We start from the raw sequence: 22,589 nt of genomic DNA, 5'->3' as shown, positions 1-22,589 counted from the left end.
TTCCACCTCTGGAATTTTGCAGCTGGAGGAGTTTTCCTTCCTCTCTTGGGAAGATTTTGTGGGTTTTGTCTTTAATTTCCCCCTTTTTGTGTTCTATCACTTAAAAATAACTTAAATAAACCCCAGAGATATTTTTAGGAGCTTTTGAAGGACTGAGTCTCCTCTCCTTAAATTTCCTTAAATTGGGATTATTTATTCCATCAAAAGCTTCCAGCTCCCCCAACTCTTCCTGCTGCTCCCTCCTCAGCAGAGATGGATTTTTCCCAGAGAATTTTTTTTCCCAGGAATTCCAGTTTATTTTCTAAAATGTGTCTCAATTTTGGAGCTTTCCTGAGCTCAGCATTCCAGAAATTATCTCTGTTTCTCTGGATGGAGAGGAGAAATTCCTGCTATCCCCAACATTTCATTTTCCATGAGACCCATGAGATTTTTTTTTTTCACTCCTGAGTTTTTCCTTTGCTCCAAAGTTCCGGGCTCCTTTCTTTTCATCAATTTTTAAATTCCCCCAAATTTTTTATTCCTTTTATTTTCCTCTGCCAAGTTATTTTGGGTTTGTTTCTTTTTTTTTTTTTTTTTTGGAGGGATGAATTCCAAATTTCTTCTTGCTGCTCCAGCTGCCTGTCTGTGTTGGAACTTGTCAAAAACAGTAAAGCCTAAAAACCCCAGGCACATTTCAGGGGAAAATTTGAAATAACTCAATTTTTTTGGTTTTAAACCCTCTCCCCCTTCCTCCTCCTCATTCCTTAAGGTTGTTAAATTTGACATCCCAGTGAAGAGCTGGAAAAACTCCAACCTGAGTTGCTTTTCCCTTTGGAAAACCTCCCTGAATCAGATTTGTCTCTCCATGCTTTAGGTGAGCAGCTTTCCAGAGGTGATTGATGGGAATCCTTTCCATTAAAATTCTCTAAAAACCTGCAAAGAGGAGGAAAAGAGATTTTTATCTTTTTTAAACTGTTTTTTTTTTTTAATTTTTATTTTTCTTGTCCAGAAATTGAATCAGAGCCATCCATATCCAAGCATGTTTGGATGTGGAATTTTGGCCTTCAGTGGGATCCAAGGGAACCATCCCTAAAAACGTTTTTCTCTGGGCTTTGTGTCTTTATTTTTTTAAAATTTTTTCTCCAACTTTTTTTGCTTTTGCCTCCCACATTTTGGAATTCAAACCCTTCCCAACCTCGTGGAACAAAACTAAAGTTTGGAAAATTTGGGAATTCGAGCTCTTCCTGACTTCCTGGAGGGTTTGGAAAATTTGGGAATTCAAGCTCTTCCTGACTTCCTGGAGGGTTTGGAAAAGTTGGGAATTTGAGCTCTTCCCAATCTCATGGAAGCAAATTTTAGATTGGAAAAGTTGGGAATTTGAGCCCTTCCCAACCTCATGGAACCAAACTTTAGTTTCAGTTCACTGCAGGATGTGGAGGGTTTGGAAAATTTGGGAATTTGACCTCTTCCTGACTTCATGGAGGGTTTGGGAAATTTGGGAATTCGAGCTCTTTCAGAACTCATGGAACCAAACTTCCATTTCAGAGCACTACAGGACGTGGAGGGGTTTGGAAAATTTGAGAATTCAGGCTTGTCCTGACTTCATGGAACCAAATTTTAGTTTGGAAAATTTGGGAATTCGAGCTCTTCCCAACCTCATGGAAGCAAACTTTAGTTTCAGTTCATGCAGGACATGGAGGGGTTTGGAAAATTTGGGAATTTGAGCTCTTCCTGACTTCCTGGAGGGTTTGGAAAAGTTGGGAATTTGAGCTCTTCCCAATGTCATGGAACCAAATTTTAGTTTGGAAAATTTGGGAATTTGAGCTCTTCCTGACTTCATGAAGAGTTGAAAAATTTGGGAATTCGAGCTCTTTCCGAGCTCATGGAAGCAAACTTCCATTTCAGAGCACTGCAGGATGTGGAGGGGTTTGGAAAATTTGAGAATTCAAGCTTGTCCTGACTTCATGGAAGCAAATTTTAGCTTGGAAAATTTGGGAATTTGAGCTCTTCCTGACTTCCTGGAGGGTTTGGAAAAGTTGGGAATTCAGGCTCTTCCCAATCTCATGGAAGCAAATTTTAGATTGGAAAATTTGGGAATTGGAGCCCTTCCTGTCCTCATAGAGCCAAACTTTAGTTTCAGAGCACTGCAGGAAGTGGAGGATTGGAAAATTTGGGAATTCAAGCTCTTCCTGATTTTAGTTTGGAAAATTTGGGAATTTGAGTTCTTCCCAACCCCATGGAACCAAATTTTAGTTTGGAAAATTTGGGAATTCAAGCCCTTCCCGAGCTCATGGAACCAAACTTTAGTTTCAGTTCACTGCAGGACGTGGAGGGGTTTGGAAAATTTGGGAATTCAAACTTTTCCCGACCTGAGTGCCACATCCAGGAATTCCTCGGACTCTTTCCCTTTTCCCTTGCGGCCAGCACATTCACACCCTCATTCTAAACCAGCCCTAATTAATCTCAATTGACCTTCCTTTAATTGAAAACCACCACTCTTTGTCCCACCACACATTTGTTCCCTTTTTCTTTTTTACAGGCCCCAGAATCCTCACCTGAGAGGAACAACAAGGGAAGGAAATTCAATTTATTCTCCCGCTGCTCCATCGCCTGGAATTTTCCCTGGATTCCCTTCTGCAGGTGGGGTGATCTCAAAGATCATCAGGTCTGGACAGGGGTGGCCTCCTGAAGGTGACAAATCCTGGGAATGGGGAGCTCCACGTTTAACCCCTCAGCTGCCAGCACAGCCCCTCCCTCCTCTCTTTGTTTCCCAAAAATGAGGAATTTGAGATTCATTTCTGGTCATGGTGGGAGTTTAAGGGCGGGTTATGGATGATCCCTGTTTGCCTCGGTCTTTTATTCCCTCTCCAATTGTCCATCAATTACTCCAGTTGTCCATAAATTACTCAATTTTTCATAAATTACTCTGGTTTTCCATAAATCATTCCAGTTGTCCATAAATTACTCAATTTTTCCATAAATTACTCAATTTTTCATCAATTACTCAATTTTTTCATAAATTACTCAAGTTGTCCATAAATTACTCCATTTTTCCATAAATAATTCCAGTTGTCCATAAATTACTCAATTTTTCCATAAATTACTCAATTTCTTCATTAATTACTCCATTTTTCCATAAATTATTCCAGTTGTCCATAAATTACTCAATTTTTCCATAAATTACTCAATTTTTAATAAATTACTCCATTTTCCATGAATAATTCCAGTTGTCCATAAATTACTCAATTTTTCCATAAATTACTCAATTTCTTCATAAATTACTCAATTTTTCCATAAATTATTCCCTTTCCCCATAAATTACTCCAGTTGTTCATAAATTACTCAATTTTTTCATAAATTACTCCCTTTTTCCATAAATTATTCCAGTTATCCATAAATTACTCTCATTTTTTGATAAATTACTTCGGTTTTCCATAAATTACTCGATTTTCCCATTAATTACTCCAGTTTTCCATAAATTACTCGATTTTCCCATTAATTACTCCAGTTTTCCATAAATTACTCCATTTTCCCATAAATTACTCCAGTTTTCCATAAATTACTCCATTTCCCCATTAATTTTCCCATTTTTTCCATAAATCCCCTTCTCCCCCTTGGCTCCCGGGGTTTCCCCGCAGCTCAGCCTCCAGGCAATCCCATTTCCCCGTGGATTTTCCCGGTTTTTCCAGCCCCACCGTGCCCAGACAGCATTCCCAAGCAGTTCTCCCGGATTTTACAAACCCAAATCACGGAACCATGGGATGATTTCACTTGGAAAAGACCTCCAGGATCACCAAGTCCAACCCCGAACATCCCAAACCGCGTTGTCAGGTGTCACATCCAATTTTTTTTTTTGGATGCTTCCAGGCATGGAGACTCCACCATTTCCCTGGAAAACCTGTCCCAATTCCCAAGTACTCTGTCAGGGAAGGAATTTTTCCTGAAATCCAACCTGAAGGAATTTTTCCTGAAATCCAACCCGAAGGAATTTTTCCTGAAATCCAGCCTGAACCAACCTGAGCCCCTTTGCCCTCATCCCATCCCAAGATTCCTGGCAGAGCATTCCCAACCCAAAACCTCCTTCCAGGGAATTTTGGGGTTTTCCCCTGGTGCAAGAATTGAGCGGCAACAAACGAAGCCGAGGGTTGAGGTTGGAAACCGAGGAGAGGAGACAAAAATTGGGATAAAAAACCCTGTGGGAATCATCACTGCAAGACTTGGAGAAGATTAAAAAAAAAAATAAATTTTAATGGTTAAAAAATTGAAATATTCCTGCAGGGTGGTGAAGGGAAACACACTCCAAGGTGCATCCAGGAAATCCCTGGATTATGGGAGGATGGAGCTTCTCCAGGTGCTTTTCCTGCTCTTCCTCTCCCGTTATCCCTCGAGGGAACCAACCCCGACCTCCTCCCGTGGCTTTCCCCCTTCCCTCTCTCCCAACATCTGCTGCTCTTGCAGGAATATTTCCCTGGCACAGCTGCAGCTCCCTGGCAGCACCAGAGGCAGCAGGGTTTGCTCCCAGCTCCCGGATTTTGGATTTTCCCTGGAATCTGCAGGATTTGCGGCGCATCCCGGAGCGCTCAGCTCCCTTTCCGTCTGAGGGTGAAACGTCCCGAAAATGCTGAATTTTGGATGCTCCCCTTTTGGAGCAGGTGAGTGAAAAATGGGAAAAATCTCTGGGAAAAAATGGGGGGAAAACTGTTGTGGTGAGGACACAGGATAAGGTTGGGATTCTGGGTTTGACTGGAATTGTGCAATAAAAAAAAAAATGCTGCAAAGGGTTAAAAAAATGAGATTTATTCTTTTCTTGTTAGTGGGGTTTTTATACTGTGGTCACATCAATTTCCAGGCTGGTAAATCCCATTTGGAGCAAAAAATATCTGAAAAGGAACAAAAATTAAAAAGAGATCTGGGAGGTTCCTTAAATATTCCTTGGGACACTCGGATTCAGGAGGATGATGCAAATTTAGGGATAATTTCCCTCCCTCCTTGCATGAAATCAAATCCTGCAGTTTGATATTTACAGGGAGGAAAAAATCTGAAGTGGAGGCTTAAAATCTCGCCTGGAGGAGTGGCTCTGGTTATTTTTAGGGAGCAAAAATAACTGGAATTTTGGCTTTTCCATTGGATAAATCAGAATTCCAAGCTGGCAGAATGGGTGACTGTCACCCTGAGGGGACAGTTTTGTGCCCCACACTTTTGTCCTTCTCCACTTATTTTTATTCCCAAAAAACAGGCTCAGCCTGGTGTTGTTCCATGGCAGGAATTGGGATTTTATCCCTCTGATTTCCATCTAATTCCCTGTGGAACAGCCACAGATTTCATCCCATGGAAAAACAAAATCCAAACCCCAGGAAGGGCTGGTGACAGAGGCCAACCTTTCTCTGTTCAGGAAATTCGGGCAAGAAAGCCCCAAAAATTATTTATTTTACTTTATTATATTTTATTTTATTTTATTTTATTTTATTTTATTTTATTTTATTTTATTTTATTCCCATTATTCTTTTCCCTTTCCAATTCCTTTAGTCCTGGCCATATTAACATTATTTAATATTATGAATATCCTAACAATATCCTAACAATATTAATATTATTAATACACTGGAAATAATAATAATATACTATAATATACTATAATATACTATAATATACTATACTATAATATAATATAATATAATATAATATAATATAATATAACATTATATTATAGTAATTATAGTAATAACAATGATAATAAACAACAACAACAACAACAAAACAATAATAATAATAATAATAATAATAATAATAATAATAATAATAATAATAATAATAATAATAATAATAATAGTAATAATATCCTGATAATATTAATGTTATTTTTTGGCACTCAGTGCTCTGGGCTAGTGGGGATTGGGCACAGCTTGGACTCGGTGATCTTGGAGGGCTTTTCCAACCTAAATCATTCTGGAATTCTGTGGAATGTGGCCCAGGGGATCCCTCCAGAGCTCTGGGAAGCTCGGCAGGGGAACGGGAGATTCTTGGTGTTGGGACCTGAGCAGCTGAACCTTCTGAAAGCTCCTGAGGTGCCTCCAGCAGGGAATTCCATGCTTGGAAATTACTCAATTTAGAAATTATTCCGTGCTTGGAAATTACTCAGGTTTTCCATAAATTACTCCATTTTTCATCAGTTACTCAATTTTTCCATAAATTACTTGAGTTGTCCATAAATTACTCCATTTTTCCATAAATTGCTCAATTTTTCCATAAATTGCTCAATTTTTCATCAATTACTCAATTTTTTTCATAAATTACTCAATTTTTTATCAATTACTCAATTTTCCATAAATTACTCAAATTTTCATCAATTAATCAATTTCCATAAATTATTCAATTTTCCATAAATTACTGTTTCCATAAATTACTCCATTTTTTATAAACTACTCAGTTTTTTCATAAATTACTTGAGTTGTCCAGAAATTACTCAATTTTCCATAAATTACTCAGTTTCCATAAATTACTCAATTTTTCATCAATTACTCAATTTTTTTCATAAATTACTCAATTTTTCCATAAATTACTCGAGTTGTCCATTAATTATTCAATTTTCCATAAATTACTCCCTTTCCATAAATGACTCAATTTTCCACAAATTACTCAATTTTTCATCAATAAATCAATTTCCATAAATGACTCAATTTTCCATAAATTACTCAGTTTCCATTAATTACTCAATTTTTCATCAATTACTCAATTTTTTTCATAAATGACTCAATTTTCCATAAATTACTTGAGTTGTCCATAAATTACTCAATTTTCCATAAATTACTGTTTCCATAAATTATTCAATTTTCCATAAATTATTGAGTTGTCCATAAATTACTCTTTTTTCCATAAATTACTCAATTTTTCCATAAATTACTCAATTTCCCATCAATTTCTCCCTTTTCCATCAATTTCCCCATCGGAATGGGGTCGGGGTGGGTGGGATCCGTGGCTCAGATCCCTCCCCAGCCGTTCCCCAGGATCCCAGGATCCCTCCCGGCCCTTCCATCCCAATATCCCGGGATGAGAGCGGGCCCTGAGGTCTGGGAACGGGAATGAACGCCGTCCCAAACAGCAGAACGGGGGAATCGCTGCTGGATCGCCACCAAAACCGGGGCCAGAAATTCCTAAGGCGTGGAATTGCAAAGCCAATCCCAGAAAGCTCGGGAAGAGGTGGGAAAATGGTCCTCATTCCTCAGTTTCAGCAGTGAAGGAACCTTTGGACAGCTTGGAAATGGTTCTCAGCAGCAGCTCCTCTCCTGGGCTGCAGGGGGATGGGTTTGGGGGGGTTTTGGGGTGTTTTGGGGGTGGTTTTGGGGTGATTTTGGAGTGGTTTTGGGGTGGTTTTGGGGTGTTTTTGGGAGCTGGAGTCCCGTTGATTTTAGGATAGGATTATCTACATGTGATGGATTTTCCCGTGCTGACTCCAAAAGTTGGAATGGATCCCATCAAAAACTCCAAAAGTGGGAATGGATCCCATTTAAAACTCCAGAAGTGGGGATGGATCCCATTAAAAGCTTCCAAAAGTGGGAAAGGATCCCATTAAAAGCTCAAAAAGTGGGAATGGATCCCGTTAAAAACTCCAAAAGTGTGAATGGATCCCATCAAAAACTGCAGAAGTGGGAATGGATCCCATCAAAAACGTCCAAAAGTGGGAATTGATCCCATTAAAAACTCCAAAAGTGGGAATGGATCCCATCAAAATCTCCAGAAGTGGGAATGGATCCCATTAAAAGCTTCCAGAAGTGGGAATGGATCCCATTAAAAACTTCCAGAAGTGAAAATGGATCCCATTAAAAGCTCAAAAAGTGGGAATGGATCCCATTAAAAACTTCCAAAAGTGGGAATGGATCCCATTAAAAGCTCAAAAAGTGGGAATGGATCCCATTAAAAGCTCCAAAAGTGGGAATGGATCCCATCAAAAACTCCAGAAGTGGGAATGGATCCCATTAAAAGCTTCCAGAAGTGGGAATGGATCCCATTAAAAACTTCCAGAAGTGAAAATGGATCCCGTAAAAAACTTCCAAAAGTGGGAATGGATCCCATTAAAAACTCAGAAGTGGGGATGGATCCCATCAAAAACTTCCAAAAGTGGGAATGGATCCCATTAAAAGCTCAAAAAGTGGGAATGGATCCCATTAAAAGCTCCAAAAGTGAGAATGGATCCCATCAAAAACTCCAGAAGTGGGAATGGATCCCATTAAAAACTTCCAGAAGTGAAAATGGATCCCGTAAAAAACTTCCAAAAGTGGGAATGGATCCCATTAAAAACTTCCAAAAGTGGGAATGGATCCCATTAAAAGCTCAAAAAGTGGGAATGGATCCCATTAAAAACTTCCAAAAGTGGGATGGATCCCATTAAAAACTCCAAAAGTGGGAATGGATCCCATTAAAAGCTCAAAAAGTGGGAATGGATCCCATTAAATGCTCCAGAAGTGGGAATGGATCCCATTAAAATCTTCAGCTGTTTCGGCTCCTCTGACTTTCTCTCCAGCTGATTTTTGGGTTTTTTCAGCAGAGTTTTGACCAGAACTTTGGCTGCTCCTCAGTTTGGAGTGGCCCAGCCTGAGCAGCAATCCTGTGGGAATGGGATAGATCCAGACCTCCTCCTTCTCTGTGACCACAATAGCTCAAAATCACAAATTCTCATAAATTCCCCTCTTTTTTTTTGCCATTTTCCTCCCCACAGGGCTGATCCCAGGGGGACACCACTGGGAATGTGCTCCAGGGCTGGGGCCAGAACCTTTTGGTCTCCAAAACATTGAGAGAAGAGGCCATGATCGGGTTGGGAAATTGAAAAAAATTGGGAAATTTGGATCTCAGGCCGCTCCTCTGCTCAGTGACCAAACTGAGGTGGCTTTTGTCACCTGCCCACCATGGAATTGCCACCCAGCTCTGCGCCAGTGCAGCTCTGGGACCAGCAGCAGCACATCCCAGCCTGGGAATCCCCGAATTCTGGGATCACTGAGGTGGGAAAAGCCCTCCAAGGTCACCCTGTCCCCAGCCCTGAGTGTCCCCTCCCGGAATTCCTTGGACTCCTCCAGGGATGGGCACTCTGGGCAGCCCCTGCCCATTGCTACCAACCCTTTCCATGGGAAATGTCCCGTTCCTGGAGTGGCTCCCTCTGGATTCCACGTTGGGATGTTTTTCCTGGTTCAGATTCCCAGATCTCCCCTCCATTCCTAATCCAAATCTGCCTTTATTTTCCACGTCCAAACATTCCCAGTGAAATCCTGCACCTTCCAAGTTCAAACCCCCTTTCCCAGTGGGATTTAGATCACCCTGAACTGAGAAACCCCAAAAAGGTCCTCAGTGCTCCAAAGGACATCCTTGATGGATTTTAATTTTCCATTTTTTAGTGAAATTGGTGGATGCTCCAGAGGAGATCCTGAAGTGATCCTTTCCTTTCCTTTCCTTTCCTTGAAATTTCCTTGAAACTTCCTTTCCTTGAAATTTCCTTTCCTCTTTCCTTTCCTTAAAATTTCCTTGACATTTCCTTTTCCCTTTCCCTTTCCTTGAAATTTCCTTTCCTTGAAATTTCCTTTCCTTTCCTTGAAACTTCCTTTCCTTGAAATTTCCTTTCCTCTTTCCTTTCCTTGAAATTTCCTTTCCTTGAAATTTCCTTTCCTTCCCTTGAAATTTCCTTTCCTTCCCTTGAAATTTCCTTTCCTCTTTCCTTTCCTTGAAATTTCCTTTCCTTGAAATTTCCTTTCCTTCCCTTGAAATTTCCTTTCCTTTCCTTGAAATTTCCTTTCCTTTCCTTGAAATTTCCTTTCCCATTCCCATGAAATCGCTGCAGGGTGGGAATGTTTGGGATTGTGTGCCCTGGCTCCCGTGCAGGGTCACTCTTTGCTGAGGCCCCTCTGGCTCTGGGAGCTCATCCAGCTGTGCATTCCCTGCCCTCCAGCTGCCCTTGGATTCACTCTGGAGACTCCAGAATCTCAGCAGGGAGCCAGGACTGCTCCATCTCCTCATTCCTTCGTTACATTCCCAAAGATTTGGATCAATCTCCAGAACCACGTCCCTGCTCTCCTTTCCCTGGATCAACCCTTGGGTTGCTCCGGGTGTTTTTGGGTGGAAAAGGAGCAAGTTTTGGCATGGCCATAAATGAGTGAGAGGGTGAGAGGTGTCAGTGGGGAGGGGGGCACTTCCCATGGACCCACTGACACCCCTTGGTCATTCCAGGAATCGCTCCATCTCCCTGTTTTCCATAAAAAAAGGAGGGAGAGGGATTATCTAAAATGGATATAATGAGAGGGCACAGGGAATGGCTCCCACTGCCAGAGGGCAGCCATGGATGGGATCTTGGGAATGAGGAATTCCTGCCTGGGCTGGGATTGCCAGAGCAGCTGGGGCTGCCCCTGCATCCCTGCAGTGTCCAAGGAAGGATTGGAGCACCCTGGGATAGGGGAGGTGTCCCTGGAATGAGCTTTGAGCTCCCTTCCCACCCAAACTGCTCTGGGACTCTGGGATTTGGGACACTCAGAATCCATCCCCAGGGATTTTGATGGAAAATGGGGAGAGAAAAGAGAGGAGAAGGGAAGGGAGACCCTTCATGGTTTCCTGAGATTCCAGGTGAAGCCCCTGGGGCCATGAATGTCTTGGAGAGGAGATGGATCCAATGCCAGGCTGGGAGAGGTGGGAATGTTCTCCTGGAGAAGGGAAGGCTCCAGGGAGAGCTTCCAGCACATTCCAGGGCCTGCAGGGGCTCCAGGAGAGCTGCAGAGGGACTGGGGACAAGGCCTGCAGGGACAGCACCAGGGAATGGCTCCCACTGCCAGAGGGCAGCCATGGATGGGATCTTGGCAATGAGGAATTCCTGCCTGGGCTGGGATTGCCAGAGCAGCTGGGGCTGCCCCTGCATCCCTGCAGTGTCCCAGGCCAGGCTGGACACTGTCCCTGCAGGCCTTGTCCCCAGTCCCTCTGCAGCTCTCCTGGAGCCCCTGCAGGCCCTGGAATGTGCTGGAAGCTCTCCCTGGAGCCTTCTCCTCTCCAGCTGAGCACCCCCAGCTCTCCCAGCCCTGGAGCAGCTCCATGGGTTCCTCTGGAATCTCTCCAGCAGCTCCAGGTGCTGCTGCTGCAGGGTGTCCCCAAGTGCCACATCTCCACCTCTTCCCAACCCCTGCAGGGTTAAACCCCTCTGGACCTGGGTTAAAACCAGAACTCCTCATCTTGCAGCATTTTGGGAGCCCAGATCCTGGCAGGAATTGCGTTGGAGCTGCACAAAGCCCTCCTGATTGCCCCGCTGCAGGTTTGGAAGTGGATTCAGTGGCTGAATGCAGCCCCGATTGCAATTTTGGGAGTGGATTCAGTGGCTGAATGCAGCCCCGATTGCAATTAAGCCCATTCAGCTCCCTAACGAGGCATTCAGGCCTTTGGGAGCTCTGCAGGGTTTAATTAGGCTCAGTTGTTAAGCCTGACATTATGGAGTGCTCCTCAGAAGCCCGGGATCAGCACCAAGCCCTAAAACTGGAGTCGTCCTGGAGATCTTTGAGGCAAAAAAAGATCTGAAAGGGAGGAAAAACTGTGGCTGGTTTTGGGCAGGAAGCAGTTAATTCCTGGGGTTTTCTGCTGGAGTGGGGGAACATCAGCTCAAGTGATTTCCCTGCAGGGAAGAGCAAAATTCCACCTCTCCCAGCTGCTAAACCCCTGGATATTTGAACACCTGGGAGCTGATGGATGATTTAAATCCCTTTTAGCAGCTGTTGGAGGCTCTCGTTTATTAACGCAGATCCTTTGGCCTCACCTGGAGCCAGGTGGGGCTGGGATTCCCTGGAATTTTTTCTCCATCTCGAGCCCATGTGTTCCTGCTCACCCCGGAGGCTCCTGGTTTTCCCTTTTTCCTCTGTCCTTGACCTTTTTGGCCCGTTTAGCTCCTGGCCAGAGGATCTGGGACCCACCAGGGTGAGAGCTGCACCCCGGGCACGGAAATCCTCCCTGCAGATCCCCTGCTCCGAGCAGGAAAACTGCTGGCTTTGGGAGCTGGGCTCTCTAATTCCTCCCAGTTTTTTTAACTGAGCTGAAATCTCCCCTGTCTGTGTGCTGGGAGCTCCAGGGGTGGCTGGATTGGGCTTTTCACAGTGCCTGGAAGCTGCCTTGGGATGCAGCTCCAGATTTGGCTGCAGGAGGTGGCTGGAACTGAGGGGAGAATTCCAATTTATTCCTGGGATCCTGTTTGGAGCCAGGGCTGAGAATTCAGATTTATTCCCTTGATCCTGTTTGGGGCCAGGGCTGAGAACTCAGATTTACTCCAGGGGTCCTGTTTGGAGCCAGGGCTGAGAACTCAGATTTATTCCCTTGATCCTGTTTGGGGCTGAGGAGAATTCAGATTTGTTCCCTTGATCCTGTTTGGAGCCAGGGCTGAGAATTCCAGTTTATTCCAGGGATCCTGTTTGGAGCCAGGGCTGAGATTTCCAATTTATTCCTGGGATCCTGTTTGGAGCCAGGGCTGAGAACTCAGATTTATTCCTGGGATCCTGTTTGGAGCTGGGGGTGAGAACTCAGATTTATTCCTGGGATCCTCTTTGGAGCCAGGGCTGAGAATTCAGATTTATTCCTGGGATCCTGTTTACAGCAGGGGTTGAGAATTCCAATTTATTCCCAGGATCCTGTTTGGAGCTGGGGTTGAGAACTCAGATTTATTCCTGGGGTCCTGTTTGGAGCCAGGGCTGAGAATTCAGATTTATTCCCTTAATCCTGTTTGGGGCTGAGGGAAGAATTCAGATTTATTCCTGGGTTCTTGTTTGGACATTCCAGGGATGTCCAAACTGGGATTCCAGCTGGGGTTGAGAACTCAGATTTATTCCTGGGATCCTGTTTGAAACTGGAGTTGAGAATTCAGATTTATTCTGGGGATCCTGTTTGGACCTGGGGTGAGAACTCAGATTTATTCCTGGGATCTTGTTTGGAGCTGGGGTGAGAACTCAGATTTATTCCTGGGATCATGTTTGGAACTGAGGGAAAAATTCAGATTTATTCCAAGGATCCTGTTTTGAGCCAGGGCTGAGAACTCAGATTTATTCCTGGGATCCTGTTTGGACCCAGGACAGTGAGAATTCCCATTTATTCCTGTTTGGAGCTGCTCTCCCTCCCCAGGAATTTCCCTGGAATGTGTCCCACTGTTCCCTGCCCACCGACCCGGGCTCCCTGCCCTGTCCCCACCCCCGGAGCCAAGTGCGGCGCTCGGGTCCTTTTTGGGGTCATTTCCCAAACTTTGGAGCCTGGACTCCTTTCCCTGCCTCAGTTTCTCGCTGCCCCCAGTTCTCCGTGCAGGAGACAATTCCTTGGGAATCTCTGCCGTGCCGACAAATCAGGATTTCGTTTGTGCCGCCCCGCTGGTGCCCCTCCGGCCCCCCAGCAATGTCAGGCTCCCACATTCCAGCCATAAATCAGTTTTTCACCCCGAGCCTGCTGGTTTCCACCCTCTGCAGGTGCTGATCCCTGGAGTTTCCATCTCCCTGGGAACAGCTTTTCCCCTTTCCCCGCGCCGGCCCCTTCCCTTGCAAACATCCCAGATATTTTATTATCATTTTATGCCCACGAGGTAAAAATATTTTAATTTTTTTTCCCCCCTTCCCTCCCTTTCTCCCCCTTCTCCATTCCCACATTCCTGCCCAGAGCGCGCGGGGTGGCATCCCCTGCCTGCCCCGTTCTCCCTGTCCGTCCGTCCGTCCGTCCGTCCCAGGGGAGGAACGGGAGCTGGAAGGGGGGGCTCGCCTGGAGCAGCCCCTCCTCCCGCCTCAAAATTCCTGCTTTTCCCCAGCCCCTGGAAGTTTCTCTGCCGCGGATTCCCGGCGGAGGGACCCCGGGACGCTCCTGGGAAAGGGGAGACGCCGGCGCCGGGTGAGCAGCAGGGTCTGTCTGTCCGTGTCTGTTTGTCCGTCCAGGCTTTGGTTCCCCTGGGGTTTTTTGGGGTTTTTTTTCTGCCACTCTTCAGTCTCAGGTTGCAGTTAAAGAACTGCGGGGGGAAAGGGAGGGAGAGGGGCCGGGGGAGGAGGAGGAGGAGGAAGAGGAGGAAGAGGAAGCAGCAGCTCCCAAGGGGGAGGATGAGGAGGAAGAGGAGCAGCAGCTCCGGATGAGGAAACTGAGGAGGGAGAGGAGGATGAGGAGGGAGCACCTCCTGATGGGGGAGGAAGAGGAGGATGAGGAGGGAGCAGCTCCTGAGGAAGAGGAGGATGAGGAGGCAATAGCTTCTGATGAGGAGGAAAAGGAGGATGAGGAGGGAGCAGCTTCTGATGGAGAAGATGAAAAGGATGAGGAGGCAGCAGCTCCCAGGGGGGAGGATGAAGAGGATGAGGAGGCAGCTTCTAAAGGGATGATGAAGATAAGGAAGGCAGCAATTCCAGATGAGGAGGAGGATGAGGATACAGCAATTCCTGGTGGGGGAAGATGAAGGTGAGGAGGCAGCAGTTCCAGATGAGGCAAATGAGGAGGAAGAGGAAGATGAAGAGCAGCAGCTTCCAAAGGGGAGGATGAGGAGGGTGAGGAGGCAGCAGCTCCCTGATGGGGAGGAAGAGGAGGATGAGAAGGAAGCAGCTGTGGATGAGGAAGAACCACATGGGGAGGTGGAGGAGGAAGAAGAGGTTGAGGAGCAGCAGCTCCCAATGGGGAGGATGAGGAGGATGAAGAACCACATGGGGAGAGAGGGGAGGAAGAAGAGGTTGAGGAGCAGCAGCTCCCAATGGGGAGGATGAGGAGGCAGCAGCCCCTGGTGGGGAGGATGAGGAGGATGAGGAAGCAGAAGCAGCCCCAGCTCCCCTCTGCACTGCACAATTGGAACCCGTCGGTGCTGCCCCAGAAGGGCCCGAGGTGCCCCAAACCCGTCTGGAGTCAGAATTTTGGGGTGACAGGATTTTTAGGATCACTGGGATTTTGGATATCATTTGGTCTTTTTTGGGTGTCACTTGACACTTTTTGTGACCACTGGATTTTTGGGTCCCTTTTAGGATTTTTTTTGGGTGTAATTTTATTCTTCCTGAGTGTCACTGGAATTATGGGGTTTGGGGTGTCATTTGGTCCTTTTTGGGTGTTACTGGAGTTTTGGGATCACTGGATTTTTAGGATGGCTGGGGGTTTGGGTGTCATTTGGTCATTGTGAGGATCACTGGAATCTTAGGATCACTGGCTTTTTGGGTGTTATTTATTCTTTCTGGGTGTCACTGGAATGACAGGGTTTTGGGGCAGCATTTGGTCCTTTTTGGGTGTCACTGGAATTTTGGGATCCCTGGATATTTGGGTGTCACTTGGTCATTTTTGGGATCCCTGGATTTTTAGGTGTCATTTGGTCCTTTTTGCTGTTCCTGGATTTTTGGGATCACAGGATTTTTAGGATCACTGGGATTTTGGATATCATTTGGTCTTTTTTGGGTGTCACTTGATACTTTTTGTGACCACTGGATTTTTGGGTCCCTTTTAGGATTTTTTTGGGGGTGTAATTTTATTCTTCCTGGGTGTCACTGGAATTATGGGGTTTGGGGTCTCATTTGCTCCTTTTTGGGATCACTGGATTTTTGGATATCATTTACTTCTTTTTGGGTGTTACTGGAGTTTTGGGATCACTGGATTTTTAGGATCACTGGGGGTTTGGGTGTCATTTGGTCATTTTTGGGATCACTGGAATATTAGGATCACTGGCTTTTTGGGTGTTATTTATTCTTTCTGGGTGTCATTGGAATGACAGGGTTTTGGGCATCATTTGGTCCTTTTTAGGTGTCACTTGGTCATTTTTGGGATCCCTGGATTTTTGGGTGTCACTTGGTCCTTTTTGGATGTTACTGTATTTTTGGGATCACAGGATTTTTAGGATCACTGGGATTTTGGATATCATTTGGTCTTTTTTGGGTGTCACTTGACACTTTTTGTGACCACTGGATTTTTGGGTCCTTTTTAGGATTTTTTTTGGGTGTAATTTTATTCTTCCTGGGTGTCACTGGAATTATGGGGTTTGGGGTGTCATTTGGTCCTTTTTGGGTGTTGCTGGAGTTTTGGGATCACTGGATTTTTAGGCTCACTGGGGGTTTGGGTGTCATTTGCTCGTTTTTGGGTGTCATTTGGTCATTTGGGGGATCACTGGAATATTAGGATCACTGGGGTTTTGGGTGTTATTGATTCTTTCTGGGTGTCACTGGAATTACAGAGGTTTGGGCATCATTTGGTCCTTTTTGGGTGTCCCTGGAATTTTGGGTTCACTGGACTTTTGGGATCACTGGATTTTTGGTTGTCATTTGGTCCTTTCTAGGTGTCACTGGATTTTTGGAGTCACTGGGGTTTGGGGTGTCATTTGATCCTTTCTGGGTGTCATTTGGTCATTTTTGGGATCCCTGGATTTTTGGGTGTCATTCGGTCCTTTCTGGATGTTACTGGATTTTTGGGATCACAGGATTTTTAGGATCACTGGATTTTTGGGTGCCATTTGATCCTTTTTGGATGTCATTTGGTCATTTTTGCGATCACTGGATTTTTGGGTGTCATTTGCTTCTTTTTGGGTGTTATTTGGTCATTTTGGGGATCACTGGAATTTTAGGATCACTGGAATTTTTGGGTGTCATTTTATTCTTTCTGGGTGTCATTGGAATTATGGGATCACTGGGGTTTTGGGTGTCATTTGGTCATTTTAGGATCGCTGGGTTTTAGGGTCCTTTTTGGGATTCTTTGGGTGTAATTTTATTCTTTCTGGGTGTCACTGGAATTATGGGATTTTGGGTGTCATTTGGTCATTTTTGGGATCACTGGATTTTTGTGTGCCATTTTCTCCTTTCTGGGTGTCACTAGATTTTGGGGTGTCATTCAATTCTTTCTGGGTGTCACTGGAATGACAGGGTTTTGGCCATCATTTGGTCCTTTTTGGGTGTCCCTGGAATTTTGGGATCCCTGGATTTTTGTGTGTCTCTTGGTCATTTTTGAGATCCCTGGATTTTTGGGTGTCATTTGGTCCTTTTTGGGAGTCATTCGGTCCTTTCTGGATGTCATTTGGTCATTTTGGGTGTCACTGGAAATTTAGGATCACTGGGCTTTTGGGTGTCATTTGGTCTTCTTTGGGTCTCACTTGATACTTTTTGGGATCACTGGATTTTTGGGTGTCATTTGCTTCTTTTTGGGTGTTACTGGATTTTTGAGGTCACTGGGGGTTTGGGTGTCATTTTCTTCTTTTTGGATGTCATTTGGTCATTTTGGGGATCACTGGATTTTTGGGTGTCATTTGATCCTTATTGGATGTCATTTGGTCATTTTGGGGATCACTGGAATTTTAGGATCACTGGAATTTTTGAGTGTCATTTTATTCTTTCTGGGTGTCACCGGAATTATGGGATCACTGGGGTTTTGGGTGTCATTTGCTCCTTTTTGGGTGTCATTTGGTCATTTTAGGATCGCTGGGTTTTTGGGTCCTTTTTGGGATTCTTTGGGTGTCATTTTATTCTTTCTGGGTGTCACTGGAATTATGGGGTTTTGGGTGTCATTTGGTCATTTTTGGGATCACTGGATTTTTGTGTGCCATTTTCTCCTTTCTGGGTGTCACTGGATTTTTGGGTGTCATTCAGTCCTTTTTGGGATTTTTGGGTGTCATTCAATTCTTTCTCGTTGTCACTGGAATGACAGGGTTTTGGGCATCATTTGGTCCTTTTTGGGTGTCACTGGAATTTTGGGATCCCTGGATTTTTGTGTGTCACTTGGTCCTTTTTGATGTTACTGGATTTTTGGGATCACAGGATTTCTAGGATCACTGGGATTTTGCGTGTCATTTGGTCCATTTTGCGTGTCATTTGGTCATTTTGGGTGTCACTGGATTTTTGGGTGTCATTTGCTTCTTTTTGGGTGTTACTGGATTTTTGAGATCACTGCGGGTTTGGGTGTCATTTGGTCATTTTGGGGATCACTGGAATTTTAGGATCACTAGGGTTTTGGGCATCATTTGGTCTTTTTTGAGTGTCACTGGATTTTTGGTTGTCACTTGATACTTTTTGTGATCACTGGATTTTTGGGTGTCGTTTGGTCCTTTTCGGGTGTCACTTGATACTTTTTGTGATCACTGGATTTTTGGGTGTCGTTTGGTCCTTTTTTGGGATCACTGTAATTTTGGAATCGCTGGGTTTTTTGGTGTCATTTGGTCCTTTTGGGGATCACTCAGTTTTCCCAAGCATGGCTTGTCTGGGAATGGAAAAACACATGGGAGCAGGGGATGGAGGGATGGATGATGGATGGAAGCATGGATGGATGGATGATGGATGGAGGGATGGATGGAGGGATGGATGGAGGGATGGATGGATGGGTGGATGGATGGATGGGTGGATGGATGGTGGATGGATGGATGGGTGGATGGATGGATGGGTGGATGGATGATGGGTGGATGGATGATGGGTGGATGGAAGGATGGATGATGGATGGAGGCATGGTGGGATGGATGGATGGATGGATGACTCTTTGGGATTTGGGATCTGCAGGTGGTGCCGAAGCTGTGGGATGTTCTCACCTCTGGCTTCACCTGCCTGTGGAATGAGTAATTAAATTAATATTTAATTCATTAATTCCTGAATTAATGGTTAAAGTCAGAGATTTGGGTTCAGATCCTTGGCTCCAGCTCAGGGCCTGGGGGATCTGTTCCTGGCTGGGCAGGGGGTGCCTCTGGATCAGCCTCTCCCATTCCCTCCCATAAATCAGGGAATCCCTCAGGGGTTTGTGTTGGAAGAGGCTCTAAAGCCCTTCCAATCCCTACCCGGCCAGTGGGGTCAGGAGATGGGAATGTGGGAATTCCATGCCCAAACTCTCCTTGCTGCCTCCTTCCATGTCCTTATTCCAGCAAAAGCGAATCTGGGGCCAGGGAAACGGCAGCAGATTCCTGCTGGGAGAATTTCTCCTGCCCCAAACCCAGGGGTGTGCAGAACCTTTGGGGTCTTTGTTTCCTTTGTCCCAGCTCCTGTTCCCCTCGGGAGCACTTGGAAATGTGAATAACCTGGAAAAGTTCCAGCTGGAGGAACCGGAGCAGCGCAGCCCTGGCTGCCAGCCAGGCACTCAATCCCTTCATCCATCACTTTCCAACCCCTTTTTTCCCCTTTTTTTAACCCCCACCTCCTTCAAATCCAGCGATTTTCCCACCTCTCCTTGGCCATGGATCCTGCTTCCCTGGAGATATTCCCTTTTTGAGAATGTATAATCCCATTCCACCTTGTTTAATTTCCTTTTTAATCCCCTTTTTTAAGGGAGAACAGATGAACAAACGTCCCCTCCCCGGATGCCCCACGTGGCAGCAGGGTGACAAAACTGCAAATATCCCATTCTTTGTTCCATGAATCCATCTGATGAGCTGTGATTCCCAACACAATTCCCATTTGGACTCACCCACCCCAGACCTTCCCTCCTCTCCTGGGATTTCTCGCAGGAATTGGAGCTCAGGGCACCAAACCCCTCCCTTGCTGCTCGCAGCACCTGCACGGGCAAATCCAACCTTTTTTTCCCTCCAGTTGTGCTTCTTGGAGAGGGAGGAAGGTTCTGCCTGGAGATGATCTTCCCAAGAAACACCCAACTGGAATTTTCTGCTTGGAAAAGCCTCTAAATTTGGCTTGAAAAGGTGTTTTCAATGTGAAAATCTGATTTGTGGGGAGTCACCATGGAGCGGGAAAAAAGAGAGGAGGGTCTGGATGTCATTGCCAGGACTCACCAGGTGTTTTCCTGCTTTTCCCCTGGATGCTTCCCAGCTGAGATCCTCCGTTCCAAACTCCTGGAACGTTCCTTGTCACAGGAATCTTACAGGGACTCCTTATTCTCATTAATCCCTGGTGTTAATTGGAAATTAATGAAATCCCTGGAAAAGAGCAAAGCTGGATGAAGCCATTGAGATTTTATTTTTTTTCCCCCCTGAATCCACAGTTTCCACCTTGGAAGTTGTCCATGCTTCCCTGGGAACAGGTGAGGCTCAGAGCAGGAGAAAAATTTTTGATTAAAAAAGAATAAAATTCCTTTTGGTGGTGCCACTTCTGCTCCACAGGGAGAATTCCCTGTTTTCCAGAGGGGGAATTCTGCAGCAGTCCTGGGGAGTCCTTAAGCCACCAGCAATAACCAAAATTCCAGACTCCTCTGGTGTGGTGGGCTGGATCCTCAAGGAAGTTCATCCTGGATTTAGGAGCCTGGAGATCAGGGTTGGATGCAGGTGATTCCTGATTTTCCAGGCCTTTTGTCCTGGATTAATTGAAGAGGGAAGTTCCTCCTGCTTTTATCCCACCACCAATATTCCCATTTGGGCCTCGTTGCCTCAGGTGATGTTGGGAAAGGTGGGGGCAAAGCTGAGCTCTCAGCATTAGAGAAGAAATGAAGGAATTCAAGGATTTATGGATTTCAATCCCACTTTTCCAAGCCAGGAGGAGCCTTTCCAGCCAGAGAAAAGCTTTTCCTGGCACTGAGGGTGGGTGGGAACGTCACCCTCAGGTGGCCCCAGCTCCAACCTCTTTCCCTCTGCAGGTGAGGGGCTCTCCAGGCTCTGTGCTGGCTTCCAGGAATTCCCAGGAGCTGCTTCCCGAGGGAAATGCTGTGTGCCCAGATCCTGGTGCTGGCGGTGGCCACGGGGCCGTTCCGAGCTGGGGCTGCCCATGAAGGTGAGTGACAGGTGATGGTGACACCTGGGTCACCGTGGGGGCAGCACCTGGGACGTTTCAGGGAGGAAATTCCCTTTTCCAAGCAGATTTTCCTGGATCCACTCATGGATCTGTCCGGGTGGGGCTGCGGTGCCTTTCACTCCTGCTCAGGATCCTCTTGGGTTGGGATGGTGTGGATAACACCTCCAAAGGAATTCGGGGCCTGAATTCCTGCTCTGGATTCATGGAGAAATCAGGGCTCTGCCCAGTGCCCTGCCTCTGCCCCAGCTCTGTCCGGGTCCCCTGTTGTCTGTCTGTGCCCAGACAAGGGTGAGATGGGCTCATTCCAATCAGGCTTCCAAGGACGAGGCTGGACTCTCAGGTTTTTGGTCTTCAAGGTTGTTTATTATTTCTTATCTACAAAATTTCCTCTCTGCCCAGCCGGGGTCTGACCAGCAAGGCAGCCAAGGGCACTCTGACCGCCCACGGGGTGGCCGTGTCTTTTTATAACAAAAACTACGTAAATCTTATTTACTTTTTGTCCCCAATACTTATCAATTTTATTACCAAGTGTACCTTCACCAAGAACCTGTCAAAAAATATCTGCATCACACAGAAAATGGAGACATGAAGAAGGAAGAAGAACCACGAGGCAGGCCCAAATTCCTCCTCTTGTCTCCATAACCCCCCTGTACCAAAACCTAAAACCTGTGTTTTACCCTATAATTATACTATTTCTATACCATTTAAACCCCAGTGATTCTCATATCCTCACATGCAGGTGACACATCCCTAGAGGGATCAAAGTCAAGCCACCAGGCGCTTTTGGCAACATTCCAAGACCTCCAAGTCCCCCAAGGGTTCTCTCGGTAGCTTTGGACATCCGGAGCGATGTGCTGAGATCCCACACAGCTCCTGCTCCAGAGGGAAGGGAAAGAAAGGGAAAACAAATCCCCTCTGAATTCCAAGACCTGCTTCCAGCCACCACACAGGGGATGGGAGGGGAAAATCCTCCAGGAAGCCTTGAATCCTCCTCTTGTTCTTTAGGGAGAGGGGATGGCACAAGGATTCACCTCCCCACCAAGAGCTTCTGGGGATGAGGGGCTGGATCCAAAAAGCAGGAGGAGAAAGAATTCCAGGGAAGAGCCTCATGGCTGTATTTTTTGGTCTCAGGGGGAGATCCTTGGGAGCATCCTCCAGAGCAAATCCAGAGCTCCCAAGACTGTCCCAGGCTGGGTGGGATCCTCCTTTTTCCAACAACCCCCAGGTCTGGAGGCGCAGATCCGTCTAAATCTGTTAAATTCAACAAGGAGTTAACGGAATCTTCAGCATCAGCTCGGAAATTACCTTGATTAAGCTGCTGTCCATCAATTAACCGAGAAACTCGGCTCTGGTGCTGTTCAATTCCGGGCTGGGAGCAGGGCAATAAATCAGAGATGTCTCTGGCAAATCCGTGATGGATGGGATGGGATGGTTTGGGAGGGGCATGGAAAATTCCAGCTCCCATCCTATCCCCCTGTGATTGATAGAGCTGTCCAGGGTGGGATTTCCTCCACAAGGTACCAATCCAAGTATCTTTAACATCCCCACATTTCCCATGACGGCTCCAGGTGCTTGATCCAAGCAGGAATTCAGAGGGTTTGGGAAATTTTTGCCAAAAAAAAAAAAATTAAAAAGAAAAAGGAAAGCCCCCAGAATGAGCTGGGATTGTCACATTATAGGGAAAAGGGCACCATCCCACCCTTTGGAATCCCTTATTTGTTGTTTTCCTCCTCATTATCCCTGGATGCAAATGAGGCGGGGTGAGGAAGACTCTCAAAAATCAGGATGGATGGAGGAAGCTCTGCCATGGACAGGGACCTTCCACAATCCCAGCTCATCCTGGCCTTGGGCACTTCCCAGGACGAGGCATCTCTGGATGAGAAGCTTCTCCTGGGTCAGCACATCCAAATGAAGAATGAGGAGGAAATCCAGGGGAACACAACACTCTGGGAAGCACCTAAACCTGGTCCTTCCATCTCCTTC

General features: G+C 45.8%; 1 protein-coding gene across 1 annotated transcript in view; it reads left to right on the top strand.

The window, feature by feature from the left end:
* Positions 1–22,412: 22,412 nt before the first annotated feature.
* The window catches only part of LOC311154209 (uncharacterized protein), a gene marked incomplete at both ends in the record, with an annotated part of 98,137 nt that continues 97,960 nt past the window's right edge, over positions 22,413–22,589 (top strand). The window contains one exon of the mRNA XM_084206484.1: positions 22,413–22,500. Within this exon, the coding sequence (XP_084062610.1) occupies positions 22,413–22,500 (88 nt within the window). The remainder of the gene's footprint in view (positions 22,501–22,589) is intronic.

Source organism: Fringilla coelebs (genome assembly GCF_963513975.1).
Source record: "Fringilla coelebs genome assembly, chromosome: 5".
Taxonomy (NCBI): Eukaryota; Metazoa; Chordata; class Aves; order Passeriformes; family Fringillidae; genus Fringilla; species Fringilla coelebs.
The sequence above is the reverse complement of the archived record's forward strand: the minus strand, read 5'-3'. Positions and strand labels throughout refer to the sequence as shown.